Source organism: Dromiciops gliroides, chromosome 4 (genome assembly GCF_019393635.1).
Source record: "Dromiciops gliroides isolate mDroGli1 chromosome 4, mDroGli1.pri, whole genome shotgun sequence".
In the NCBI taxonomy this organism is placed as follows: domain Eukaryota; kingdom Metazoa; phylum Chordata; class Mammalia; order Microbiotheria; family Microbiotheriidae; genus Dromiciops; species Dromiciops gliroides.
Genome location: NC_057864.1, coordinates 290,837,916 through 290,863,597, shown reverse-complemented (window position 1 = coordinate 290,863,597; position 25,682 = coordinate 290,837,916). Strand labels below are relative to the sequence as shown.

General features: G+C 35.9%; 2 protein-coding genes across 3 annotated transcripts in view; one reads left to right on the top strand and one right to left on the bottom strand.

Moving 5' to 3' along the window:
* SMAP1 (small ArfGAP 1) overlaps positions 1-25,682 on the bottom strand; it is a 221,375-nt gene that overhangs the window by 20,177 nt on the left and 175,516 nt on the right. For both annotated transcript variants that reach the window (XM_044001349.1, XM_044001350.1), the window contains one exon: positions 9,422-9,512. In XM_044001349.1, coding sequence (XP_043857284.1) covers positions 9,422-9,512 — 91 coding nt within the window. The remainder of the gene's footprint in view (positions 1-9,421; positions 9,513-25,682) is intronic.
* The window catches only part of B3GAT2 (beta-1,3-glucuronyltransferase 2), a 133,081-nt gene that overhangs the window by 107,092 nt on the left and 307 nt on the right, over positions 1-25,682 (top strand). The gene's annotated exons all lie outside the window — the stretch shown is intronic.

The following is a 25,682-nucleotide window of genomic DNA, read 5'->3' as shown; positions in this document are numbered from 1 at the left end:
TGAGTATACCCTTGATGCAATAAAAACTGCCAAGTCTAATACTTCACTGGGAACTACTGAGGCATCTTCCTCTTGCCCACCCCACAAAAAGGAAAAAATTTAAAGTGGTCACAACACTAATTCAAGTAAGTGGTTTCTCTGTGATCCAGTGATGCTCAGCTCAATACCAAAACATTTATTATAATTATTAATATCAGACTTAATAACAAAAAACAAAACCCTTTTCATTTCTATTCAAAGAGGGGTTTAATTCAAATCTGCAAATATTCATTAACCATTTATTACGTGCAATATGTTTTGCTATGTCCTATTGTCCAGGAACTTAAAGTCCCAGTTTCAAAAAATTCAATTTAGATTTCATTTATATTGTACTATGTTTTACTTAATAAAATGGTACAATAACTATTATGAGATTATGTCTTTAAAAATTTATACAATCAATTACATTCCACTCAAACTGAACCAGATCTCTCTTGCTCTCACCCCACTCCATGTACTTATATGCAATACCCTCCCTGCATGTCAGGAATTTTTACCCTTCCCTGCCACCACCACCAGTGATGCTCCTTCTGAAATAATTCCCTCTTTCAAGGCCTGCCCCCTGTCTTAGGGAACAGCCTTTCTACAGTGGCTTCACTGTCTTCTCCAGCTAGAAATAATGTCTCCCTTTTGGAGTTTCTCATACTTCCCTATTAGACTTTTCCTAGGCACTTAATCAAATTATAATTTATACTATGGTTACTTGTGCACATCTTGCTCATTAACAAAACTGTCATCTCCATAGGGAGGGGCGCCATCTTCATCTTTGTATCCTTAACAACTAGTACACAGCCTAAGCATAGTAAGTAATAAGTGCTTAATATTTTTTGAATTAAATTGTCTTGATATTTTTTTCTTGTAAAATCAACTATTTAAAACATTTTTAATAATTTGGGAGCTGGGGTGCGGGGGTTATTATATGGTTTAAAAAAAGTTTAAAAACATTTTCCTTATATGTGTTTGGGTATACTGAAAAATAAATCTAGCAGAAATACATGATTAGTAGCTGGAGTTAGTATAAAGATTTTGCACAGAAAGAAATAAAGTGTATATTTACTGTTCCTTTACCAAATGGCCATACTGCCTAGTTTTAACCTACCAATCTCCCTACAGATGGCAAAGAAGGCCACTTTAGCAAACTGCTTCAAATTCCTTCATCTGATCTTTATTTGTATATAAGGTCCATTGGTGCCTCAGAGGTTAATGGTACTGGGTTATAAGAAACCCTAGGGTCACAGTAATCTTTTCAGAAGAGAACTACAGATCTAAAGTGACCTGAGAGCTAGCAAAGTAAAATAGCTTAAGGGGTTTCTTTAGTTAAACCAACCTTTTTATCACATATCTCAGCAAACAGATATACTCTGAATGAATATCATCTTACATCCTCAGATCATGCTAAGCTTTAAAATAAAAATATTTTAACGAATATGGAAAATTTAATAAGAAGGCATGGATGGGGGGCAGCTAGGTGGCACAGTGGATAGAGCACTGGCCCTGAATTCAGGAGGACCTGAGTTCAAATCCAGCCTCAGACACTTAATACTTACTAGCTGTGTGACCTTGGGCAAGTCATTTAACCCCAACTGCCTCAACAAAATAAAAAAAAAAAAAAAGAAGGCATGGATGGGTTAGGTTGTAATCTATACCAGAAATGTCAAACACAGGGCAGCAATACTGCCACAACCAGAACCAAATTAAAATATGATTGGGAAATACTTAATAAAATAAATAAAAATACAATAAAATATAGATAATGTTAATGTATGGTTAATATTTATATAAATCAATGTGTAGGGGCAGCTAGGTAGTGCAGTAGATAAAGCACCGGCCCTGCATTTGGGAGGACCACAGTTCAAATCCGGCCTCAGACATTTGACACATACTAGCTGTGTGACCTTGGGCAAGTCACTTAACCTTCATTGCCCTGGCCCCCCCCAAAATATGTAGCCTGCAGAGATCCTTATATATTGGTTAGTGGTCTCATTTCTATTTGAATTTGACATCACTAATCTATATCACTGATAGAAGCATCCATGTTGATTAAGCCATCAACTGACTGAAATATTAAGAAAAAAAAATTTGTTCAAAAAGGTAACTCCATTTTCCCACTATTCATGTACCAAAATCCCCTCTGGATAAAAAATAAATAATGCTGCTGATCAAGGCCATGATTAAGTTCTCCCTTCCATTTTGTCCTCTGGCATCTCAGACATTAATAATCCATACACCTGCAATCAAAACTTGCCCAGTCTTTTTCTGGCTTCTCTGATCTTTACCTTGTATTATCCACACAAGCTAGCACAAATGCAATCATAACCAAACATGACTACAATAATGAAGGGATTTTCACAGTATAATTCCTTAGTTAGGAATATGAGAATACTACTTAGCTCCTCATCTGACTTATCAAAGTGGTGCTATGGAGTAGCAACAGTACTACTGCTGGTGGTAGCTACCACTGATATAACCCTTTCTGGTGTGCAAAGTGCTTTACATATTATCTCATGTGAGATAGCTGTTATCATTCCCATTTTGCAAATAAGGAAATTGAGGCTTACTGTCAGCCTCGGGTTAAATGACCTGGGCTACAAAGTTTATAAATGTCTAAGGCAGAATATGAACTTAGCTCTTCCTGACTCCAAATCTAGCACTTGTAGCTACTATAGTAACTGTTTAGTTGAAGGAAACTAAATTTAGAATCAGATGAAACTTGGATTTTGAATCCTCCCTTAGACACATTAGCAGTGTGACCGTGGGCAAGTATTTACCAGTTATCAGCCTGTTTCATTTTCTATAAAATGGGGATGACACCTATCAGATTTACTTTGTAAATATTAAAGTGCTACAGAAATGTTAGTTTAAAATCATATTAATAATTATTATTATTGATATTATTTAAGGTCTAAATTAGTCCCTCCTTGGTGCAACCTTTTCATTAACCCCCAGAAATTACCTTTAACTTATAGGTCAGTAATTAATACTGTGCAGGTTTAAATGGCTTCATTAAGCCCATCACCGTCTCATAATGGAACAAAAGTAGTGTTAAAGAGAGGAAATTGAAGGCCTTGGAGTCAGAAGATCTGGATTCAAATCTGCCTCTGACTAGATAACTACTTAAGGTCCCTTTAGGCTCTGAATTTGTGACTCTAGAACACCTTCTTGTGTACATGACCATGGAGGGGAAAATCACTTATTCAATTGATATCTCAAGTGAATCTCTCAGTCTATAGGCGCTCACTTGTGTGCTCTCTCGCGCTCTCTCTCTCTCTCTCTCTCTCTCTCTCTCACTCACTCACTCACTCACTCACACATCATTAACAGGAGTTTTCACACCAAAATATCCCTACACTGATGGAATCATAGGTCTGGGCGAGTAAGTAAATATGAAAGGTAGTATTAGTATTACCCAGCCCTTCTGCCTCTCTCTCAGCCTTCCAGTTTCATTTCCCCTGTCTAATCTCAGGAGAAGGAAGATTCATTCCTCTCTGGACCCTAGACTTACTTATCTTCCTCATCTTTTGTTCAAGTTTCACTGACATTTGCTAGCAAATGCTTGTCCTCTTTTTTGTAAATACTTTTCTCTTGTCATCTTCTCTTTGTCCTATGATGTTTGATTAGCACTTTCCCTTAATGCAAAATGAACTTTCTGCTCTACCTTCTTGACTGAGTGGGATCCTTTCATTAGTCTTTTGTTCCTCCCAAAGAAGGAATAGGCATTCACAAAAAGTAATTAAACAAATATTGTTAATGGAAAAAAAAATTCTTGAAAAGACAGACCATGAATTTAGCTATGTGATCCTGGGCAAAGTCATAAACTCTTTGTGCATCAACTCATCAACTGAGTTGGGGTAATAATACTTAGCTCTGAGTTGTGAAGAACAAATCAAATCAAATCAAATCTGTAAAGCACTTTAGAAACCTAAAGGCTAGAGAAGTATTATTACTACTTATTATTACTATTAATTACTATTACTACACCAGAACTTAGTACCATTCTCATGGCTTTAAAAACATAGCAACCACAAAACTAAAGAGAACTGTAACTAAAACTTCAGTCACTCTGCTTACACGGTTCCTTAAAATTAAGTTATGTTTACGTGATTTGGCCAAACAGCAGGAGAAGGGTCTGAGGAACCATCGGTGCTTAAGGAGCCATTGTTGTCTGTAATAAAGCTCTCTCCTTCAACTGCTCTTTCTTATACTTTATAGCTTAAAAGTAATCCTTTGTCACTTCTGCCCCTTAGCACATTTTCAATTTTCAAGACAAGTAACTCAAAAGCATTTTGAAAAGTTTGTTTCCAAGTAACTGCTTATAGACAATTCTCCTTGAAACAGATTTTTATGGTGAAAAAGGCAATTTGTTCATCTCCCTTATTTGGTAAAGAACTGGATTTGAGGATGATAGTTGTTTTATACTAACATTGTTGTCCCCTTCTCAACTCTGCAATTTCACCTGAATGGTGCATTAAAATAAGAAGTCTTGTTTCCTCAAATTCAGCATAAAAGTGAAAGTTAAAAAAAAATATTAGCTTTTCTGACATACTTAAGTTGTACCTATTTCTAAGAGTCTGACACTCAGCTTCAAGTTATTTCAATAAAGACTACTTGTTCAGATTACTTCTATCTGCTTGTACCCACATAGCCACATGTTTTTAAAAGCTTCTGATTGAAAAGGCTTGTGAACTGTTTAGATAGCAATTTCTTTAGATTAAGTTGGGCTGGCAAGAGAAAATAGGTAAATTTAAATCAATACCATTCAGACAACGAAGACTGTGTAGATGCACTGACAATATCTCTGATGGTGCTATTTCCTGAGCTGGATTTTCATTAGCAAGATAATACTTATGTTGTATATCAAAATGATGGATTCTTTAGCACTATCCTCATTTAATAGCCTATATGACCAGTAACTTGCATAGCAGGAAGGAGTTAGCAGAGTATGTCTAGGACTAAATTAAAGGGAGGCAAATTTCTGCCCAATAAAAGCAACAACTGACAAGTTGGAGTCAGGCCAAGCTGGATTCAAGTCCCTTCTCCAATACAAACTGTGTGGCCCTGGAAAACTCACTTATCCTCCAAATATTCCAGAAAACTAAGACCAAAAGTTCCAGAACAGTTGTTGATCGGCATTGGTAAAGGGAGTTTCCTTAAGGGGAATCCCTTACACTAATGAAATCAAAGGTGCAAACAAACTAAACGATAATAAATCAATTTAAAAATATTTATTAATGTGTACCAGGTAAAGCACTAGGCACTAGTGAAACAAGAACAAAGAATTAAACAATCCCTGCTCAGAAGAGTTTACTACAATCTAATGGAATCAACAAATGAGGGGCAGCTAGGTAGATAAAGCACTGGCCCTCGATTCAGGAGGACTTGAGTTCAAATCCAGCCTCGGACACTTGACAAATATAAGCTGCGTGACCCTGGGCAAGTCACTTAACTCTCATTCACATTCTTTCTCTCTCTCTCTCTCTCTCTTTCTTGGGCAGCTAGGTGGCGCAGTGGATAAAGTACCAGCCCTGGATTCAGAAGAACCTGAATTCAAATCTGGCCTCAGACACTTGACACTTAACTAGTTGTGTGACCCTGGGCAAGTCACTTAACCCTCATTTGCCCCCCCCCCAAAAAGAGTGGGAGCCATGTGAATGTAGAGAAGGGAGATTGCATAAATGTGTTGGAGATAGAAAAATAAATACAACTTTGGGGCAGCTAGGTGATGCAGTGGATAAAGCACCGGCCCTGGATTCAGGAGAACCTGAGCTCAAATCCAGCCTCAGACACTTGACACTTACTAGCTGTGTGACCCTGGGCAAGTCACTTAACCCTCATTGCCCTGTAAAAAAACAAAACTAAAGATAAATGAATGTAAAAATGCATACAGAACATAGAGGTAACAAGTGCACGTGTATACACACATACACAAAGTAGTTAAATAAAATTTACTAGGGGAGGGGAGGACACTAGCAGCTGGAGAAATCAGGAAAGGTTTCATACAGAAGGTGGGTATCTGAGCTGTTTCTTACAAGAAGAGAGACTAAGAAGTGGAGGTGAGGAGGGAATGCATTACAGGCACAGGGAACAGTGAGTGTAAAGGCAAAGAGAGGGGAGATAGAGTATCCTATGTGACAAACAAAGAGAAGTACTAGTTTGACTAGAATGGCAGATGAAGCCAGGGTGTGTAGAGCTTTAAAAGCTAAACAATGGAGTTTATGTTTTATTCTAGAGGCAATAGGAAGCCACTGGTATTTGATGAGTAGGGAAGTCACATGTCAGCAAAGTCAGATCTAAGCTTAAAGAAAATTACTTTGGCAGCAGGTATAGAATGGATCAGAGGGGTGAGAGTCAAGGCAGGGCAATCAAACAGGAAACTTTCAATAATCTAAAGAACAGGTGGTGAGGGTCTGAACTAAAGTTGTAACTGTGTGATATGGGTATGTGAGAAAGAAAAAGGAATGGAAGATAATGATGAGATTATGAAGGGGTAACATTAGACAAGTGGAGGTGCCTTTGACAGAAAGAGGACGTTTTGAAGAAGGGAGGGTTGAAATGAAGGTGTCTTCAGGACATGCAGTTTGAAATATCCAACAGGCAATTGGTGATTGCAGGACTGAAGTTCAGGAGAAAGCCTGGGGCTGAATATGTAAATATAACAATAAACAACTAATTGTACAAAACTAGAATGAACCATCCTACTAGACAGTGAACTTTTCATCCAGAAGACTATTTTGGATGGGGCTGAATGACCAACTTGTCAGGCATTTTCTAGAAAATATTACTGTTCAGATGGGAATAAATGATCTATGAGGTCACTCTATGATTTTATGAATCTCTTCAGGCAATTTTCTACTCTGCATAGCCCTATGACTTTTGGAAGATTAATTTAGCTCTTGCCCTAAACCTTTTCAACCATTTGAACTAAAGTGGGCTCAGGAATTAATTCTGGTCCAGTGCACCCTTAGGATGTCCAGGTCTTAAGATACACACATACACATGCACGTACATACATACGTACATGTGTGTATGTATATGTATGTGTAGCATGTCAATTCCTATACCCTTTATTCTCTCAATCCTTTGAGACCTGGGCTTGGAATCAAATAAGAGGGGTCACACTCTCACCTTAAAAGGCTAGGGAAGAATTAAGTAATGGTAAGGGTTTATAGATGTAGGGAAAGGGCATGGGCCTTGGGGTAAGCAAAAGGAAGAAAAATGTGGAAACAAAATTGAAGGTTGTTCATTTGGTTCTGACGCATGTTAATTTCTATGGCTTTGGGCAAGTCATCATTGCTTTGACTATCATTTCCTCATCTGCAAAATGGGATATTTTACCTACCTTATGGTAGCTCAAAAAGACCATAGGAACTTTGGTCAGTTATACAACTACCATAAAAGTTTCTATGGGACTGAACCTAGTTTCTGGGATGAGAGAATTGGAGCCTATTTTTCTACCCATTCCTACTTGAGCAACTATATGACATTGAGAAAATCATTTAACTAACCCTCCTAAGGCTCAGTTTCATCATCTCTAAAATGAGGCGGTCAGCCTGGATTATCTCTAAAGTTCCTTTCAGTTCCAAAGCCTATGTTTCTATGATTTGCAACAACCTGATTCTTTCAGGTAACAGAAGTAAACAGTGATCTTGCTGCTCTGGAAACAACCTCCAAAAAGGAAATAATTCTTCTCACAGCTATAACTGCTCACTAAGGATCAAAAGGTCCTCCCAGATTTAAAGCTGGAAGAGCCTTTGGAGGTTACCTAATCCTCCTCCTTTATTTTATAGATGAGGACAATGGGGCACAGAGAGAACAGGTGATTTGCCCAAGCTCACCCAGGTATTAAATGGCAGAGCCTAGAATAGGACTTTGGTATTGAGATTCCATATGCAGTGTTCTTCCACTTATATTCAAACCACTTATATTTATTTGATGCTTTGACAGGTAATACCTTTGGGTGAATAACACCTTACAAGGATAGAAATAACAGGCCAAAAGGAACATGATTGAGCCTGAATCACTAAGAAAGAATGACCTCAATTAACTAATGTTTTGTTTCAAGAAAGAACCAAGTTATTCTCAAATGACCTGATCTTTATTTTATTTTACATATGTAGCATCTATAAAAAGTTTTCATTGTGGAGAAGCTGAGATACCAATAATAAGCATTACCTTTTTGGATCAGTCAAACACATTTTAAAGATAGATAATTATAAGTTATAAATGAATAAACCAGGCACAACACCAATTCAAGTGAACTGGAAATGCAACAATTTTTAAAATGATTTCAGTTTTAATAAGACAGCCTTAATTTGGAATACGACAGAAATCTTTTTTTCCTTGTCCTTCATAAGCCAAAGTACAAAAGGGATAAAATACAGAAATTACAAGGACTAGGAACGTCACATAATTATGTTTACAGCCTCCAGTCTTAAATTCTATTTTCAAAATTATATTTATTTTTTATGTATCTATCATACTACTTTTCAGTACCACATTAGGAAATTTACCTCCAGGAAAAAACATTTGCATAATACATACCAGCTTTTAAAGAGATGAATAAAATATATAACACTGGTTTTCAAAACAAGAAGGAATTTACGCATAAAGAACGAAAACATTTTTTTCAGAAACTAAGTCCTTCCAAGCCTTACTTTTATCCTTCAGTTTTTCCCAAACAGAAAGAAAAATTCATTACTGCTACAAAGCACAGATAGTGCTGAAAATGATGGTTTGCTTTGAAAATCCTTTGAGGAGGAATATAAAAAAGAACTGACAATATTTGTAGATAAACATCGTATAAGAATCAAAGCTTATTTACTTTTAAGACAAAGTCCATTGTTATCGGCTAGCCCACAAAAAAAGGGGCATTAGACAAAAATGAACAATTCTCAATTTCAGTTGATACATAAAATAAATTTAGATACCACATAGATGACTATGCATGAAATATGGAAGATGGCTTTAGCCAACTAAAATTACTTTTTCTTTTACATCAACACATTATACAATAAGCCCACCATAGCATACTGTTATTTTTTTTTTTAAAAAAAGGAAGCACACACACCCCAAACCCCACTTTTGTATTTTAAATGTTGAAATGTCATAGTCTACCAAGCCTTTGAAGATTACTTTGATATCTCTCCTTTCCCTAAGGAGCTCATTACTTGTATTTCAGTGCAGACAGTGCTGACAGACACCAGCCCTCTTATTAAAGATTTCCTTTATAGTGGGAGAACTCAGTAGACTTAATCATAGCATTTTCAAATTCAGTTCATGGTATCTGTTGGCATATTGAAGATAAAGCCATTATCTTCATTTCAAATGAAGGTATCTTTCAATAGTTTCATAACAAAAATTAAGGGTTTTATTATTTATTACTTACCAAGTCCTAAAAGATCAATGGTGGGTTCTGCTGCCTTTTTCGGGCTGGTGCTTTTTTTTAATTCCAGACTCGGTTCTTCTTTCTTCTGGGGCTTTAAAAAGTAAATAATAAGGTTTGTGGATGATTCTTAGATAATATAAGCTTGTAACAATCACCATTAATTTTTTTAACATGAGTTTGGCCACTTAAAAGTAATTGTTAGATATATTACCACAGAGGCAGCTTGGTGGAACAGTGGCTAGAGCATTGGACCTGAACTTCAGTAAGACCTAAATTCAAATCTGGCCTCAGATACATACTGGGCACATGACCCTGGATTACTGACCTCTCTGTGCCTCAGATTCCTAATCTGTAAACCAATAGCATCTACTTCAAAGGGTGATTGTGAGAATAAAGTAGATAATATTTATAAAATGCTTTGCAAATAATGAAGCATAAATACTAGTTATTGTTAGTACCACAAAACAAAATTATATCAGAACTTCACAATATAACCCATAAAAATTATGGCACAAAGCAGTGAATAAACCCTTTTTGTTTATTAAACTTGTTAATAGTGATTCCAATTTGTGAATTTAAGTTTTAAGTGTATTTTTTTCTTTTCCTGTTAGATCAATTTCCTACACTAATTGCAATCACTTTTTAGCATTTTACCTTGATTTTCCAAAGTTAACCCACCTTTTTGTCTTCACGAGCATGCTGTTCATTCAGTCTTATCTCTGATAAAAACATTAAATAATATCCCATGCCACTTGGGGATCAGCCCTAAACTGATTCTATGGCAATCCTTTTCCTTGGGGAATGCCACTTTAGCTGGTTGTTAGATCACATGCACCAGACTGTGGTCTAGATGTCTGCCTTCCAGAGAATGTAACAAATGTGACCAAAATACCAAGTCTCCTGCTTCCTCCTGAGTTACAAACCTTACCACGCTTTTATAGGAGGGAAAGTAAGTTGGTCGGAGGGCAGCTAGGTGGCGTAGTAAATAGTGTATGCCATGAGCCTGAGAGTCAGGAGGACCTGAGTTCAAATCCGACCTCAGATACTTCTTAGCTGTGTGACCCTAGGCAAATCACTTAACCCTGTTTGCCTCAGTTCCTCATTTATAAAATGAGCTGGAGAAGGAAATGGTAAACTACTCCAGTATCACTGCCAATAAAACCCCAAATGGGATCCAGAAAAGTCAGACACAACTGAGAGGACTTAATGATAAAAAAATTTGTCAGACAGATCTTCATATAATCCTCTGACCTCCTTTGTTAATGGATTATTGTGTGCTTTAATCAAATTTTCTAAGATATTTCAGTTAAGTAGACTGATCTTTAATTTGTGTACCAAATCTATTCTTTATTTTCTACACCTCCTCTTCTCCTCAGAAAAGTTTTAGCTAATTACTGTGAGACCACACCTACTAATTTTGTAATAACGCTAGGTAAAGAACATCAAACTGTGAAGTCAACCAATTTTTAGACTTTTGTCTTATGCCATTTCCTATTACACTCCAACATGTGGGTTTGTACACCCTACTTATCTGTTTGATTTAAAAAGTACGGTGAAATAATCTGAAGAAAATATTACTCCAAATCACCACATATGCAGTTTCTTTGAAACGATGATTCAAACTGATAGGGATTTTAAAAATGATCCCTGTTATTTTAAATGACTTACTTAAATCTATTTTAAAATTACTTAAGGAAAACTGGATATTCAAATTAACCTAAGAAGAGATCCTAAAGATTATCGAATTCAACTACTTCATTTTTCAAATGAAAAAAAGAATGCAGAGAGAAGACAAGTGATTTATCCAGCTGAGGTCCCAAAGGCTAGTAGGATAGTTAGTGGTTGAACAAGAAGCTAAAGACCCATGTCTCTAGCTTCTGTTTGAGTACACTTTCCCCAGACAAAAGCTGCTTCCTTATTTCATCTCCTAGAGGGGCACAGGAATACTTAGTCGGGAAGGAGAAGACAGACCTGCCTAAAAAAATTTTTTTAAACTTTCCAACTTGTTAATGCCTGAAATTTCTTTGACAAAGGGAGAATTTTACAAACAAAACCAAAAGACTCAAAATATACTTTCTTCAGTTCATACCAATCAATCCATAAGTGTAAATGACTGGTTTTCAGATCCTTTTCCTATTTTTTTTTAAGCGAGGCAATTGGGGTTAAGTGACTTGCCCAGGGTCACACAGCTAGTAAGTGTTAAGTGTCTGAGGCCGGATTTGAACTCAGGTACTCCTGACTCCAAGGCCGGTGCTCTATTCACTGTACCACCTAGCCGCCCTCCTTTTCCTATTTTTAGGGGGAGAAGAGAAATGGTAGAGAGGAAAGGATTCTGATTCTAGAGTATAGTGTCATCTTTAAGGGGAGGGGGAAAAAAAGATGCTTAGGACTGGGGAAAACCAGTGCAAGAGATTGGATCTGGAGTCTTCTGTGGGAGGAAGAGTAAGAAAGGCCAACTTGCCTGCAACACACTCCTTCCTTCCCTCAGTCTCATAGAATCTGTTACTTCTTTCTACTTCCTTCAACATTCAGTTCAAAAAGCTTCTCCTAATATCCCTAACTGCTGGTGCTTTACTTTCCCAAGCCGCACTAAATTTCTATCTGGAAAGAATGAAAGCTCTTCAAAGACAAGGACTGACTTCACTTTTTACCTATATATCCACAGCAGCTGGCACAGTACCTGACACATATTAAGTGCTTAATAAATCCCTGCTGATTAACTAATTATTAGGTACTAAGTATTTTTAGTTGAGTGTTTATACATTAAAGTATCTGTGCACAAAAACTTCAAGACTGACTCTTAGGAACCATACTGTTTGTCCTGGGGCTCAGAAGGTCAAACAAGGTGTAGTCCTGATGTCATATTCCAATGGAAGAGCATAGTGATTCTCGATTAATATCATCTAGGCCCTTCTTCAAATTAAAGCAAAAAGAATTTCCATTTTAAAAGACTCATTCAATTTCTTCCCTTGATTCTTTTGTTTCCTAAAATCATGGAGAAGCAGTATTTCATTACACATTAATGCAGGGTAGGATTAACTTGAAATGCAACCCTATAACCCTTTTTAAAGAAATTAAGCACTTCCTTGCATATATTAGTCAGAATTACACAGGTTGAATTTAAATAATACTCTGCTTTGCTTACCAATGTGAAAGTCAGAAATTAATCTCATTACTTTAAAAGTACTTTAATGAAAAGTGTTGAGTAGATTCATCTCTAGATTAGGCCACTTACCTCGAAGAAATATACCAACACATATAACTACTTAAATTGGAAGATGACTGAATTTTCCTAAATTCCTAACACAAACCATAAATACTTGATTTTTAAAAATTAATTATATCTTTTAAATGCACTGATCCATTTTTCAATCATGCATATTTTTAAATGTGTCCTTTTTTTAAGTCAATGACAAGCAGGTCTGTCTCACTGATATTTACTATTATGGATCTAGGGTTTGAAGAGACATTAAAGACCAAATCCTTTATGATTAAAAAAAATATTGTGAAAAAAATAAGGCTAGGAGAGGTTAAGAGGTTAGCTCCATGTCACACTGGGAGAAAACAGAAGGACTGAGATTTGAATCCAGGTCCTATCTCTGACTCCACATGTAGTACTCTCTACCATTTGGGGTCCATTTCATGTAAAACAAGGTCTCTTAAAACACTGAGACCACAGTAATAAAAGATGCTACCTTTACAAGTGGTCCTGTCCCATAACTTCAGTATTATAAAAGATTCTACTATAAACTATCAATAAAAAATCAAAAGAACAACAAAATCCTTTTAAAAAAATATTGCAAAAATGAAGTGCAATTCAAAGTTAAAGGTTTGAAGATTCAGTTTCAAGGCTCTTAAACATTTCATGGTTTTTAAGAGAGGAAAGCATTCTAGTCTATCACTTCTTAAAAGTAATCCTCTCTAAAGTGGACTGAAGCAACTTTTAGTTGTTGGAATTATGTTTTCAAAACTAAGATAAATGATAGGTATAAGAATCATATTTCATGGCTTGCTTTCTGACTCAAAAATCCATCTTTTAAAATCCAATATTGTCCAGGGGAAACTAACTACATGATTGTCTGTATGCCATGGAACATCAAAATCTCCAAAGAATCCAAAGAGCATTGAAAAAAAAATTACAGGAGGCATAAGTAAGCTACAGCACATTAACTTGTATGCAAAAAGTTAATATAATCAAAGAAATGTATGATCAGAATAGGAGATGGACTGGTCATACAGCAAGAGGGAAGGAAAAAAGATGGGCAGTCCAAATATTGCACTGGTGCCGATGAACTATTAAAATATAGATCCTCTATAGAGCACTTACGGGATGACATGGACAAAAATTGTACAGAATGAGAAGACATGGATAAATTGTGGTCTGTACTGGTTGGGAGCATCCACATAACTTATAAAACAGGGATTTGAGGAAAAGTAATGTCATTTAAAGCAATAAATGTCATAATGTTTAAAAATAATGAGTTAAATTGTACTTTCAGGACTTTTCATTCCTGCTGTGGGTTTGTGAGATGGTATAGCCCAATACAACCAACTATACCATGAAATGTGTGTGTGTGTGTGTGTGTGTGTGTGTGTGTGTGTGTGTGTGTGTGTGTGTGTGTGGCAAAGGCCCCACATGGAGACCCAACTTTGAAATATCCTTTGCCCTTTGACTGCCTCTTTGCCTTTGCTGATTCCTGCCTCTCACTGCCATGCTCCAAAGCCAATGGTTATTTTGTTTTTGAAAGACTACAGATGATGGCAGGTGACGAGCGGCCAAAGATTCAGGGCTTTGGGAAAATTCCAGTAGTCAGACAGTAATAGAAGCTAAAACCATGGAAGACACCAAAAAGGAATCCAGCAGCATTTTGCCTAGGCCCAATGTCAGTGAGATAAAAAATGTGATGGTAACAGATGGTAAGTTTACCATTCATGAGATCTCTCTGACTTATGATCTATTTCACACTGTGATTTTTGGTTTATAAAACAATATCTAAATGATCAATCACAAATCAAGATTCTTATGTAGAGAGAAGAGAATAGGAGGTTATAGTTTCAGTCAACAGCAGGAACAAAGAAGTCAATCTAGCTTCCTTTTAGGAGATCAACAATTTTAGGGTAGGAGGAGATACAAAGTACAAGAATGAATTATTAAAATGATGACTTGTGAGCATTTAGAAATACAAGTGATAATAACCATTCTAGCTTCATCAATAAAAGATCATGCCAGACAAACCCTAATTTCCCTTTTTGACAAGGCTTCTAGATGAGTAGATGAGTAGAATACTGTAGATATGGGATACTTAAGGACGTAGATTCAGAACCAATTGAATAACTGGGTCCTATAGAGAGGTGTAGAGTGAAGTGCCCCAGAATTCTGTTCTTGGCCCATGGTTATTCAGTATCTTTATCAATTATGAAGGCATAAACAGCATATTTATCAAATTTGCAGATGACAAAAAATGAGGAACAACTAATATGCTGGGTGACAAAGGCAGTAAACAAAAAATTTAAATTTAATTGGGAAATATTTAACAAAAATATTATATATACATATATACACATACAAATATGCATGCATGCATGTATGCATGTATTTTAAATAACAGAACCAGAAAAAGAAAGCTGACTATATTGGGGAAATTATGCTGTCTTTTCAATGATTCCCAAGGTACTCACTGATAAAAAAAATCCCCTACGTATACCTCCTTACTCAATAAACTCCAGTTGCTCCCTATTACTTCCAAGATCAAATGTAACATCAAAGCTATCTAGGGTTTGGTTGTTTTTTAAAAAAACAAAACAAAACATTTTACTCAATTCCAAACACCCTCTGCTTCAGCAACACTGGCCTTCTCATTGTTCTTCATAAATGATCCTTCATTTCCGAACTCTGTGCCTTTTCCAGTGGTTCATCCCCATGCTTAGAATTCTGCCCCTCCTTACTATTACTTCCTGGCTTCCTTCAAAACTCAGCTCAAATCACACTTTCTGTAAGAAGCCTTTTTAAGTCGGCCCCATTCCCCTACCACCACTGTTGGTTCTTTCCCCCTATAGATTACATCCAGTTTATCTTGTGCATATCTTATTGGTACATAGTTGTTTTCTTGTTGTCTCTCCCATTAGAAGGCGAGTTTCTGAAAAGGAAAAGGACAAATTTTTGCCTTTCTTTTGTATTTCCCAAATATTAATACAGCAGCTGTCACATATTAAGCACTTAATAAGCGCTTATTAACTGGCTAGAGCATATTGTCAACAAAGAATTAAGTGCAAGAAATTATATAGAAGATCTCATCACAGAAATATATGCTTTGTGAGTTAATCATATATTAATAGTGAGAGAGATTCCTGTGAAATGTTAAAAGACCACAAAAACAGAACAAAACATAACCAAAAAATAAAAACCCCACCAGTGCACTGGCTAATTTTGGGGAGAAAATGGAGAATTCACAAAATGAAAAAGCATAGTTGGACATGACCTATACTCATATATACCAGTACTACTCGATAAAATCACTAGTCCATTAAAAAATGTCATAGTATGTAGCATGAAGGAGATGAGTATCCATCCCACTGTACTTTGCCCTGATAGGAATCTGGAATAACACTTTAAATTCCGGGCACCAATTTTTAAAAGACACTGATAAACTGGAACAAACTCACAGGAGGATGACTAGAATAGTGAGTAGAATAGAGATCACATCACAGAAGGAATAAATGAAGAATACGGGAAGGTTTGGACATTAAAGAGAAGGGTTGGAGTGGGGAAAGGAACCTTGGTAGTTCTGTTCAAGTATATGAAAAGTTCATGTGGAGGAGAATAAATTTGGTCTCCCTAGACTCACAGGGCAAGAATGGAAATAAAGCTAGAGAAAAACAGATTTTGGAGAAGTACAAAAGGAAATAGTGGGTTCCCAACCACTCAAACTTTTTAGGTAGAGGAGGGATGACCACTTCTGTTGACAGTTCAGGCATAGGTTGGAGTAGATTCTGACATATCTTCCATTTCTGAGATTCTGTGAAGCACAGGAATTTGTCCAGCATGTTTGTCTCTTCTGGCTTCTATATTATAAAGCTACCATTTCTTTTACCCATATGTGCACTATACCTATCACCAATTGTAGTTAATACCCACAATAAGAGAACATTAATAAATTGTGTTTCTGTATGGAATTTGGTGTTTAAACCAAATGCTGATGGAAGAAATTTTGCCTCTATGACAGGTACTAAATAAATTAAAAGTTGACTGCATTTTACAAGACTTAAATCTCTAAGTAAAAAACAAGTTTACCAAATATTCCCTAGTGGCAAAGGCACATCTTAAAAACTCTTAAAATATGATATGGTTATACTTTATGAAATGTTTTCCTTATCAAGAGTTACATACAGAAATCCTCTTTCCTATACTAAGGTCATAGAGAAAATTACTAAAAGAATGCTGGAGGGAGTTTCTTGGACCAGCAGGATACATCTGCAGTCCATTAACCCATTGGACCTGCTTCCTCCTCTCTATTCACATTCACTTAACTTGAAACTCAAAGTTAGGAATTGCAGATAATATTCACAAAACCCTCTGGCTTGAAATTTTTCTTCTTTTAAAAAGCAGTGTGTGTGGAATTCGTCTTCTAACAAATGGAGAATGCAGTCAACTATGAGTAGATAAAATTAGGACATCTATAATTTATTAAACAAATTTTTATAACAAGAACATAGGCCTACTTAGAGTAATTCTATAAAATGTAATTTCCTTAGATTCATACTGAGCAGATGTCTCATTCAAATTATTAAAACCTTTATTAGTAGAAGCTTCACCAACCAATCTGCTTCTAATTCATAATGCTACTCACAGACTATAATTGAATAAAAAATCATTTAGTTTCCAGCCCCGACATTTTCTCCCAATTCTCTGCCATCTTAAATAAACGGTATATCAGTAAAACTTTTAAATTTTGCAGTATTAGCTATCTTTTGTGAACTGATTTAGCTAATGGCATTCATATATGTTATAAAATGGAAAATTATACAACTCTAAATTCTACAGAACTTATTTGAAATTTAGAATAATTTTTGTAAATAAAAAACTTAACATTAGACTAATTACCTCAAACTGTTAAATATTCTGTATTCAACATTCCTTTAAAACTAAACTCTAATATCAGAGGATTTTCAACCAAGACCTTGGAAATAATCTAGTCTACCCTTCTTAATTTACAGATGAGGAAACTGAGACCCTGAGAAGTGACTCAAGATCACATTTTTGTAAGAGTTGAAACTAAAATCCAGTTCCTCCCTTTCAGTCTAGTGTTTTTTCCACTTTGCCATGCTACATTTTGCTTGTTTTTATGGGGAAATTTTTTGGTAGTTTTGGTTTTAAGTATCACAATCTCACACACACACACACACACAAATGAGATATAAAATATATTAACGAGCTACACCACCCTGTCTGAAGGCAAAGACCACTGAGAACCACAGAACACATTGTTCAAACACTCACTGGGCCAATATATGCTGCCAGTTTATTAATTATTATACCAAAGCTGGAGAGTGGCTAAGGAGAAAAGTATAGTCAAAGGGGGGAGTAGAATTAACAAGCAAATCCCTATACATGAACTGTAAAAGGTAAAACCTGAACACAGGTATTAGGCAGCCTGTTGCTTGAAGCTTTCCTTTTCAGTGAGATGACTCTTAATGTCATTATTGTTGGAAGCTAAAAACTACACAGGCAGTTTCAAACGACTTAGGCTATTACAGATAAATAGAGAAAAAACCATAGCCTGTGGGGAAAAGGCCAATGCATTTCTATAGAATAAGAATGAATGAAACCTAGAATAGACACCAAGGAGGTTCATCCACACTCTATGTGAGAGTGCCAACTTTTGTAAAGGGAGTTCAATTTTCATATAAAAGATAGGAACCCTTTAACTGATACTTAATGACATCAGTTCAAAGCATAAAGCAATAAAGGATTATAATGATAACTGCAGTTATACTTGCTTTGGCAAAGGTGCCACAATGAGGCCAAAATAGCATAGATGGGGTGGAGTGGAATGGATTAAATAAACAGATAGCAACTAGTCTTCACATTATGCTTTAAAGTTTTCAGCACACCTTAAGCACATTATCTCAGCTGTACAACAAATCCATGAGATAGTTACAAGAAATATTAATCACCTTCATTTTAAAGATAGGAAAACTGAAGCTCAGAAAGGTAAAATGATTTCCTCAGAGTCACATAAATAGTGAGTGTCAGAGGCAAGATCTGAATTCAGGCTTTTGTGACTCTAAATTCAGCACTCTATTTACTACACCTCAAAGGAGGACAAAAATGTGAGCTCTATATGAACATATTTAATCTTTGTATTTCTCTTACCCTTAGGCTGAGCAAAGGGTTCTGCATTAATCGGATTCTTAATAAAGGTTTATGAAAGTTGAAATGTAACAGTGACTAAGTCAAGTCTAATTCTCCAGTCAAAGGAAATGTCCTATTGGACAGTGAATATCTCTAAGGTAATTAATGACCCCTTCTACAGAAGAATGGAGCCTTAAAATGTGGATGTAGTGTTTTAACTCAATCCTCCAAAAGCGAATTGAGTCTAAATATTTTTTTTTAAGCCTGGAAATACAGTACCATCATATACCATGTTTTGATGGGGTGAATTATGTACCAAACATTAAAATATGCAGAACAAAGAGGAGGTTTGGCACAGTGGACAGAGAGCCAGGGGAAGCTTTTCACCTCTGACATGTACTACAGGTGGGGTGACTTCTTCAGTGATTTCTCAGACTCCCAAAGGAACTTTCAAAGATCCACTGCATTACTTGAAGGAATTCTCTATACCACTTAAATCACAGGCCCAGACTAAAAACTACAGAGGTAAAAGAAAGAACTGAATAAGGGCCCCAAAATGGGCAACAGATCATATTTCACATTAAGAGCTGTAAACATGGTTGTGTACTATTCAGCTGTAGTCTATTCATTGCACATTCCCTAATCATTGCAAAATATAGTGTAAAGAAGGGCTTCTTAAACTTTTTCCTCTTGCAACCCCTTTTCATCTGAGAAATTTTTACACAACTCTGGGTATACAAGTATCATATACATAAGTATCAGTATACATAACTTTCCCACGACCCCCACATTCAGTTATGTTTAAAAAGCTTTGGTGTAAAGAATTATTTTAAATGGTCATAAATCTGTATTATTATTATTTTTTTAAACACAGAAATTGGTTTCATAAAGACATTCCTGTTACAGAATTGAAGTGATAGAACAAGCAAAGCAAAGAACATGGATGGAGCTTTCAGGTATACAAAAAATAAATGAGGAATTAGCAAATGGGATTTAAAAGGAACCAGTAGAGAAGGAGAACCAGGAAAGCAATTTCATAGAAATTATAGTAAGAGAACATGCTGGATGAAAAAATGTGGATAGGTCAAGGAGAATTTGAACTCACATCTCCCTGACTCGAGAGACTGAGATCTGTGCTACCTAGGTGTCCCAGCAGCAACAAAGAAGAGCATCAAACAATCTTAATTAAATGACACAAAATTACGATGCCCAATCTTGACCTGAGAAAAGAGATATACAATAGTTTAAGACATGACATGTAATATCAGACTTTTCTGATATGCTGGTTAGCTTTACTGAACTGCCATTTTTTTCTATTTTATTCTTTGTTAAAAAGGAATGATTCACTGGGAGCAGATAAACATACCTTAGGAAACATAAATGATGTAAAAGCAAAAGATAACAATAAATGTTTTTGGTTTTGTCTGTTTTTTAAATGAAGGGATCACTTCTACCTGGAAGGCTTGGGGGAAGGCTTTATGGAGCAGGTAGCATCTGAATTTGACCTTGAAGAGGTTCCTACATCATGAGATGTAAGAGGAATCCAATCCTAGGAGTAGAAGCATATACAAATGCATAAAGGAAGAAAGATTAGGATAGGATGAGAAGAAAGCAAGTAATCTAGTTTGGCTAGAGTTTAACATACATGAAGAGGAGTAATGTGAAATAAGGCTGGAAAAGTGGTGTAATACACATTGTAGAGGCCTTAATGCCAGGATAAGGAATTTGTGTCTAATTTAATAGAAAATGGTTAGGTGCCTGAAAGCTTTTGAGTGGATTGAAAGCTTTCAAGTATATTAGGAAGATCTGTTGGCAGAAATATGGGTGAACTTTAAGAAGAGATTCCAGTAACTGGTAGTGTCCACCCTTCCAAACTACCTGTACTTAACTACTCTGAATATATGTGTACATTGTATAACACATCCATTTTAATATTTATAAATATTTATATTAGTTATACAGGGTGTCCCATAAGTCTCAGTGCAGTTTTAAGCTTCTTAAAAGTCTTAAAACTGCACTAAAACTTCTAAAACACTCTATTATGCACGTGTTGCCTCTACCATGAAAATTCTGACTCCTTTATACTTTTTAGCACAGTTTCTGGCAAAGAGCAGATGTAGTATTCATGCTTGTTGACTGACTGAGGTGGGAGACAGGAAGACCAGGTTAATACAACAATAACTCAAACGAGATAATAAGACCTTAACTTGGGATGGTGTAAGTGATGTATGAGGGGTCTAGAAAAGTAGATTGAAGCCACCTTGTAAAAGGCTGTAAAAGCCAAACAGAAAGCTTATATATTATCATAGAGGAAATAGGGAACCAGTGAACTTTATTAAGTAGGGCAATAGCATCCTGGGTCAGAGCTATGTTTAAGAATAATCTTTTGTTGTCTTTGTGAAGGATGGATTGGAGTGAGGAGAGACTTGAGGGAGAAAAAACAACCAGAAAGCTACTGTAGTAGTCCAGGTAATGAGGATCGTAATTGTGTAAGTAGTGAGGAGACAGATGCTAGATAAAGTGTGGAAGTAAATTTATAAAATCTGACATCTCTTTATGTAAGACCAACACTGACTGAGATCAATAACTGCCTTATAGGCTAACAATGTTATTTTGGTTTTTAATGTCATATAAATCATGTTTTGAGTAACATGATTTAACCTTTAGTTTATCTGAATTCGTGTTTAGAAAGAAGGAGATGGGGACTGGGGTATATAGTTAGTTTAAAAAATCCATTTGTAGGGGCAGCTAGGTGGCGCAGTGGATAGAGCACTGGCCCTGGATTCAGGAGGACCTAAATTCAAATCCAGCCTCAGACACTTAACACTTACTAGCTGTGTGACCCTGGGCAAGTCACTTAACCCCAATTGCCTCACCGAAAAAAAAAAAAAAAAGAAAAGAAAAAGAAAAAATCCATTTGTAGATACAATTGAATATAAACAAAATTAATTTTACTCAAGTTTTATTTTCTAATGATAATAAAATTATGTTAGTAGAGCTAAAATGAAAGATCAGAGTTGATTTATAAGAGCTTATGAAATTGAACCCTACTCTTCATTGGGGAAGGCAGGGGAGGAGGAGGAGGCTATACGCTTGTGCTACTAATTGTTATTTCTGCTTCTACAGAAAACATGATGCCTTCATTCCTTCTTTAGGATCCTACATCTAGAGCTGTAAAAGGCCTCAGAGGCCATCAAGTTCAATCCCTCATTTTATAGATGAGTAAAACAGGCCTAGTCACCCAGGTAGGAAATCCTCAAAGGCAGGATTTCTTTAAGTCCTTTGGCTGGACAGCGCTCTTTCCATCTTACCACACAACCTTCCTTTCCAGGGCTCTCACAAGTTTATAGTGGATGTGTCTGGCTCGTCTTCCCTCCTAGAAGAGCTAAATTATTTTTCAGACACAAAGCAACTTCAGAATGCCTTAGGTTCTTTCAGTATTTCTTGGTCTACTACTTTCTTTCTTTCCTTTTCTCACTTTGGAAGGAAGAGAGAGACAAGAAAAAGGAAACCTTAAGTTTTCCCTTCCCGGTCCTGCCTTCTGGGCTGGAGTAGTTTAGGACTAGCATTTCTGTATATGGCAGCTAATGTATGATGTTCTCAAGGAAAATGTGGGATAAAAACTTCCATAACAACTGAAGAAAATGCAATCTATTCCATTTTCCCACCCAATTAAATAACTATCAATTCTATACAAGTTGTTTTTTGAGATCAAGAGTAAGAGTCAGCCTTACAAGTACATATTACATAATTACATAGTGTAACGATTAGAATGACGCCACCTGCTAAAGACTTACTGTAGGAAAGCCCCACCATGAAGAGAAGGTCCCTGAGGGTAAGACGTGGCTTTTCTTTGGCGTCAGGAAGTGACACTGGCTGGTGGGAGGAAGAGGGGGCAAGGCTGGGGCTCTCCCTTTGATAGATAGATGAATCTAGGCCTTCTCTCTCTTCACCAAATTCTTATTCTCCTTAATAAATGCTTAAAAGTCTAAACTCTCGGGGGCAGCTAGATGGTGCAGTGGTAAAGCACCGGCCCTGGATTCAGGAGTACCTGAGTTCAAATCCGGCCTCAGACACTTGACGCTTACTAGCTGTGTGACCCTGGGCAAGTCACTTAACCCTCATTGCCCTGAAAAAAAAAAAAAGAAGGAAAAAAAAAGTCTAAACTCTTGCTAAAGCTTATAATTTATTGGCGACCACTCATTAGATATTTTAGACAGTATAGCTAGAATTTTAGCCACCTTACAAAGCATTTCTAAATTAGGAATTCCACTTATTTTCTGTTAGGTTGAAATAATCAAGGAAAGAAAAGGACCAACTTACAACTATTTGCTTGTTCCAGATTCTATCATTATTATTACTAGTATTACTACTACTATATCTAAAATAGATCTAATCTATCAAGACATTATTGTTTGCCACACATGCCCAGTTGTAAAAACTGAAAACAAGCTGATTCAGAAAGAATATAAACACCTACTCTCTACAAAAATGCCTGATAATATCTCTGAACCATATACTGATGCCTATATATTCCCATTTAGCCTATTAATCATCTTCTCCTCTATCCATACCTTCAAGGTCACTGTCTCTAGTTACCTGCCATATTTGAAAACTACCATAATACGTAAATGTCTTTGGATTCACTAGTACAAAAGAAAAATTGATAAAATTATTTGTAAGGGAATTGTTAAAAAGCTTCATCTGAGACCAACTGAGAATTATTACGGGAATTGTGCTTTTTGTGTATGTGACCTCTCCTTCCATACTAATACATTTAACCTCTACACATTGCCAATTTAAGTGAAGCTAATTTATCTCAACTAACTCTGATCCAGAACTAAGGTTATTCTGATTTCAATCATCCAAAGCTTATATGCTGACAGTATCATAGTATGTGCTTACTTTTGAAGCAGATCTTTGTATCCCTGTCAATGTCTGTTACCAAGACAATGAAAAAAGAACTGACAATATAGAAATGGCTAAGATCCTCCACTAACAGGCTCAATACATAGTGCTCAGACTCACTGATTCAGCTTACAAGCAAAACTCAAAAACATGTTCCCTCACTTTGAAGAACATTTGTTATGAAAAGCTGAAGAAATAAATCCTACTCAAACGAACATGAATAAATCTTTGGTTGCCTGAGAAAATAGGTGCTTTGCTACATACCAAACTAAATATATAGGCTATCAAGAAGTCATTTTCTTGCTGTATATAAATAATATTTAATGATAGAGCCAACTTAAGACACTTGAAAATGCTACCTGTAGAAAACTAGAAAAATAGCTCCCCCCCCAAAAAAAAACACAGTAAAATCCTCATACAATATACCATACTAATAAAAGTCAATTCCACAAGCTTTCCAGTTAATGATCTTTTTAAATTGATTCTGGTAAGCAGGTTATTTCAGTGTGAGGTCTAATCCTAGGACACTAGGCCCTATTTTTGAGTTAAATTGTGATGTACTTTTAAAAATTTAAAAAAGGGAGTAAGTGGAATTCTAGAATACTCTATGTGACATGAGGAAACACTAGGCAGCTATGAATGAGAGACTATTGCTTGGGTCTACCCTGCATGAAAGAGAAGTTAATCTGTACAGTGAAACAGTATGCTCAACAACCCATCTGGGTCTAAAATGGAAGAGAACCAACCAATACCTAATGAGTCCACAAGCTGTAATGATTTCACATTCGTGAAAGGTACCTTCCCCAATAGACAGGGATTATACATATCCCAAGAACGTGGAATGTCAGAATCTAGGTCATATGTATATGGGGTCAGCAGCTTCATTTTAATGTTTTTTTTTTAAACAATACCCCAATTTCCAAAAGGTTTCTACCTTCCCTACTAATAAACCTGAATGCGAACTTTAATTTAGTAAAACTAGCTTCAATAAAAGCAATTTATTGAGGCAGTATTTTTCTTATTTTCTTTCTATTTAAGGTAATTTCAATTTACTAAGTAGGATTGTAAAGCTTGCATGCTTACTGAACAAAAGTCTATCTTTCATTGGGTAAGAAGTATAAGCTTTGTATGGAAAGTAATTGGATTTTTTCCCTTTTAATTGCCTCACTTGCAATAAAGCTTTAAATGATTGCACAAACATTTTAGAGTTTCCACAAGGAAAAAAAAATGTAGCAATTTACTACAAACTTGCATTAGGATTGAAAGTATGTTCTCCCCCTTACTATCCCTCCCCAGCATAACCTATATACTCTTACAGTTACTTTAATAATGAGCAGATATTAAAAGGCTATTACAACTTCGGCTGTAACTTCCTTTTTTAGCCTTTGAGGCATTTTAGTATACACTTAACTAGCAAAGTACACAAGTATTTACTTGGACCATAGCTTTCTATAACACAATAATTCCATTTTAGCAATTTGATTTTTAAAGGAAGAAAAGCAAAGCTAAGAATAAACCAAGAACTTTACTGTAGGATTTAAAATTGTTTAAAGTATATTGTACATTCTCTCCACATTCAGAAAAAGAACTATGGAGTCTGAATGCAGATGGAAGCATACTATTTTTACTTTTGTTGTTACTCTTTTGTTATCATTCTTGTTTATTTGTTCTTGCTTCCCCCCCCCCCTTTTGTTCTGGAAATATTTTACATGATTGTAATGTTTAACCGACATCAAAGTGCTTACTGGCCTTGGGAAGGGTGAGGGAAGGGAGGGTGGGGAAAAAATTTGGAACTCAAAAAGTATCTTTACATGTAATTGAGAAAAATTAAAATAAAGAAATAAAATTAAACCAGAGTTTAAAAAAATAAAGCATATTATATGTTTTCTCATATAAAAGGACTAATATGGTAATGTTTTACATAATTGCACATGTATAACCTGTATCTGACTGCTTACCCCCTTAGAGAGGGGAGAAGGGAGGGAGGGAAAGAAAGACAGA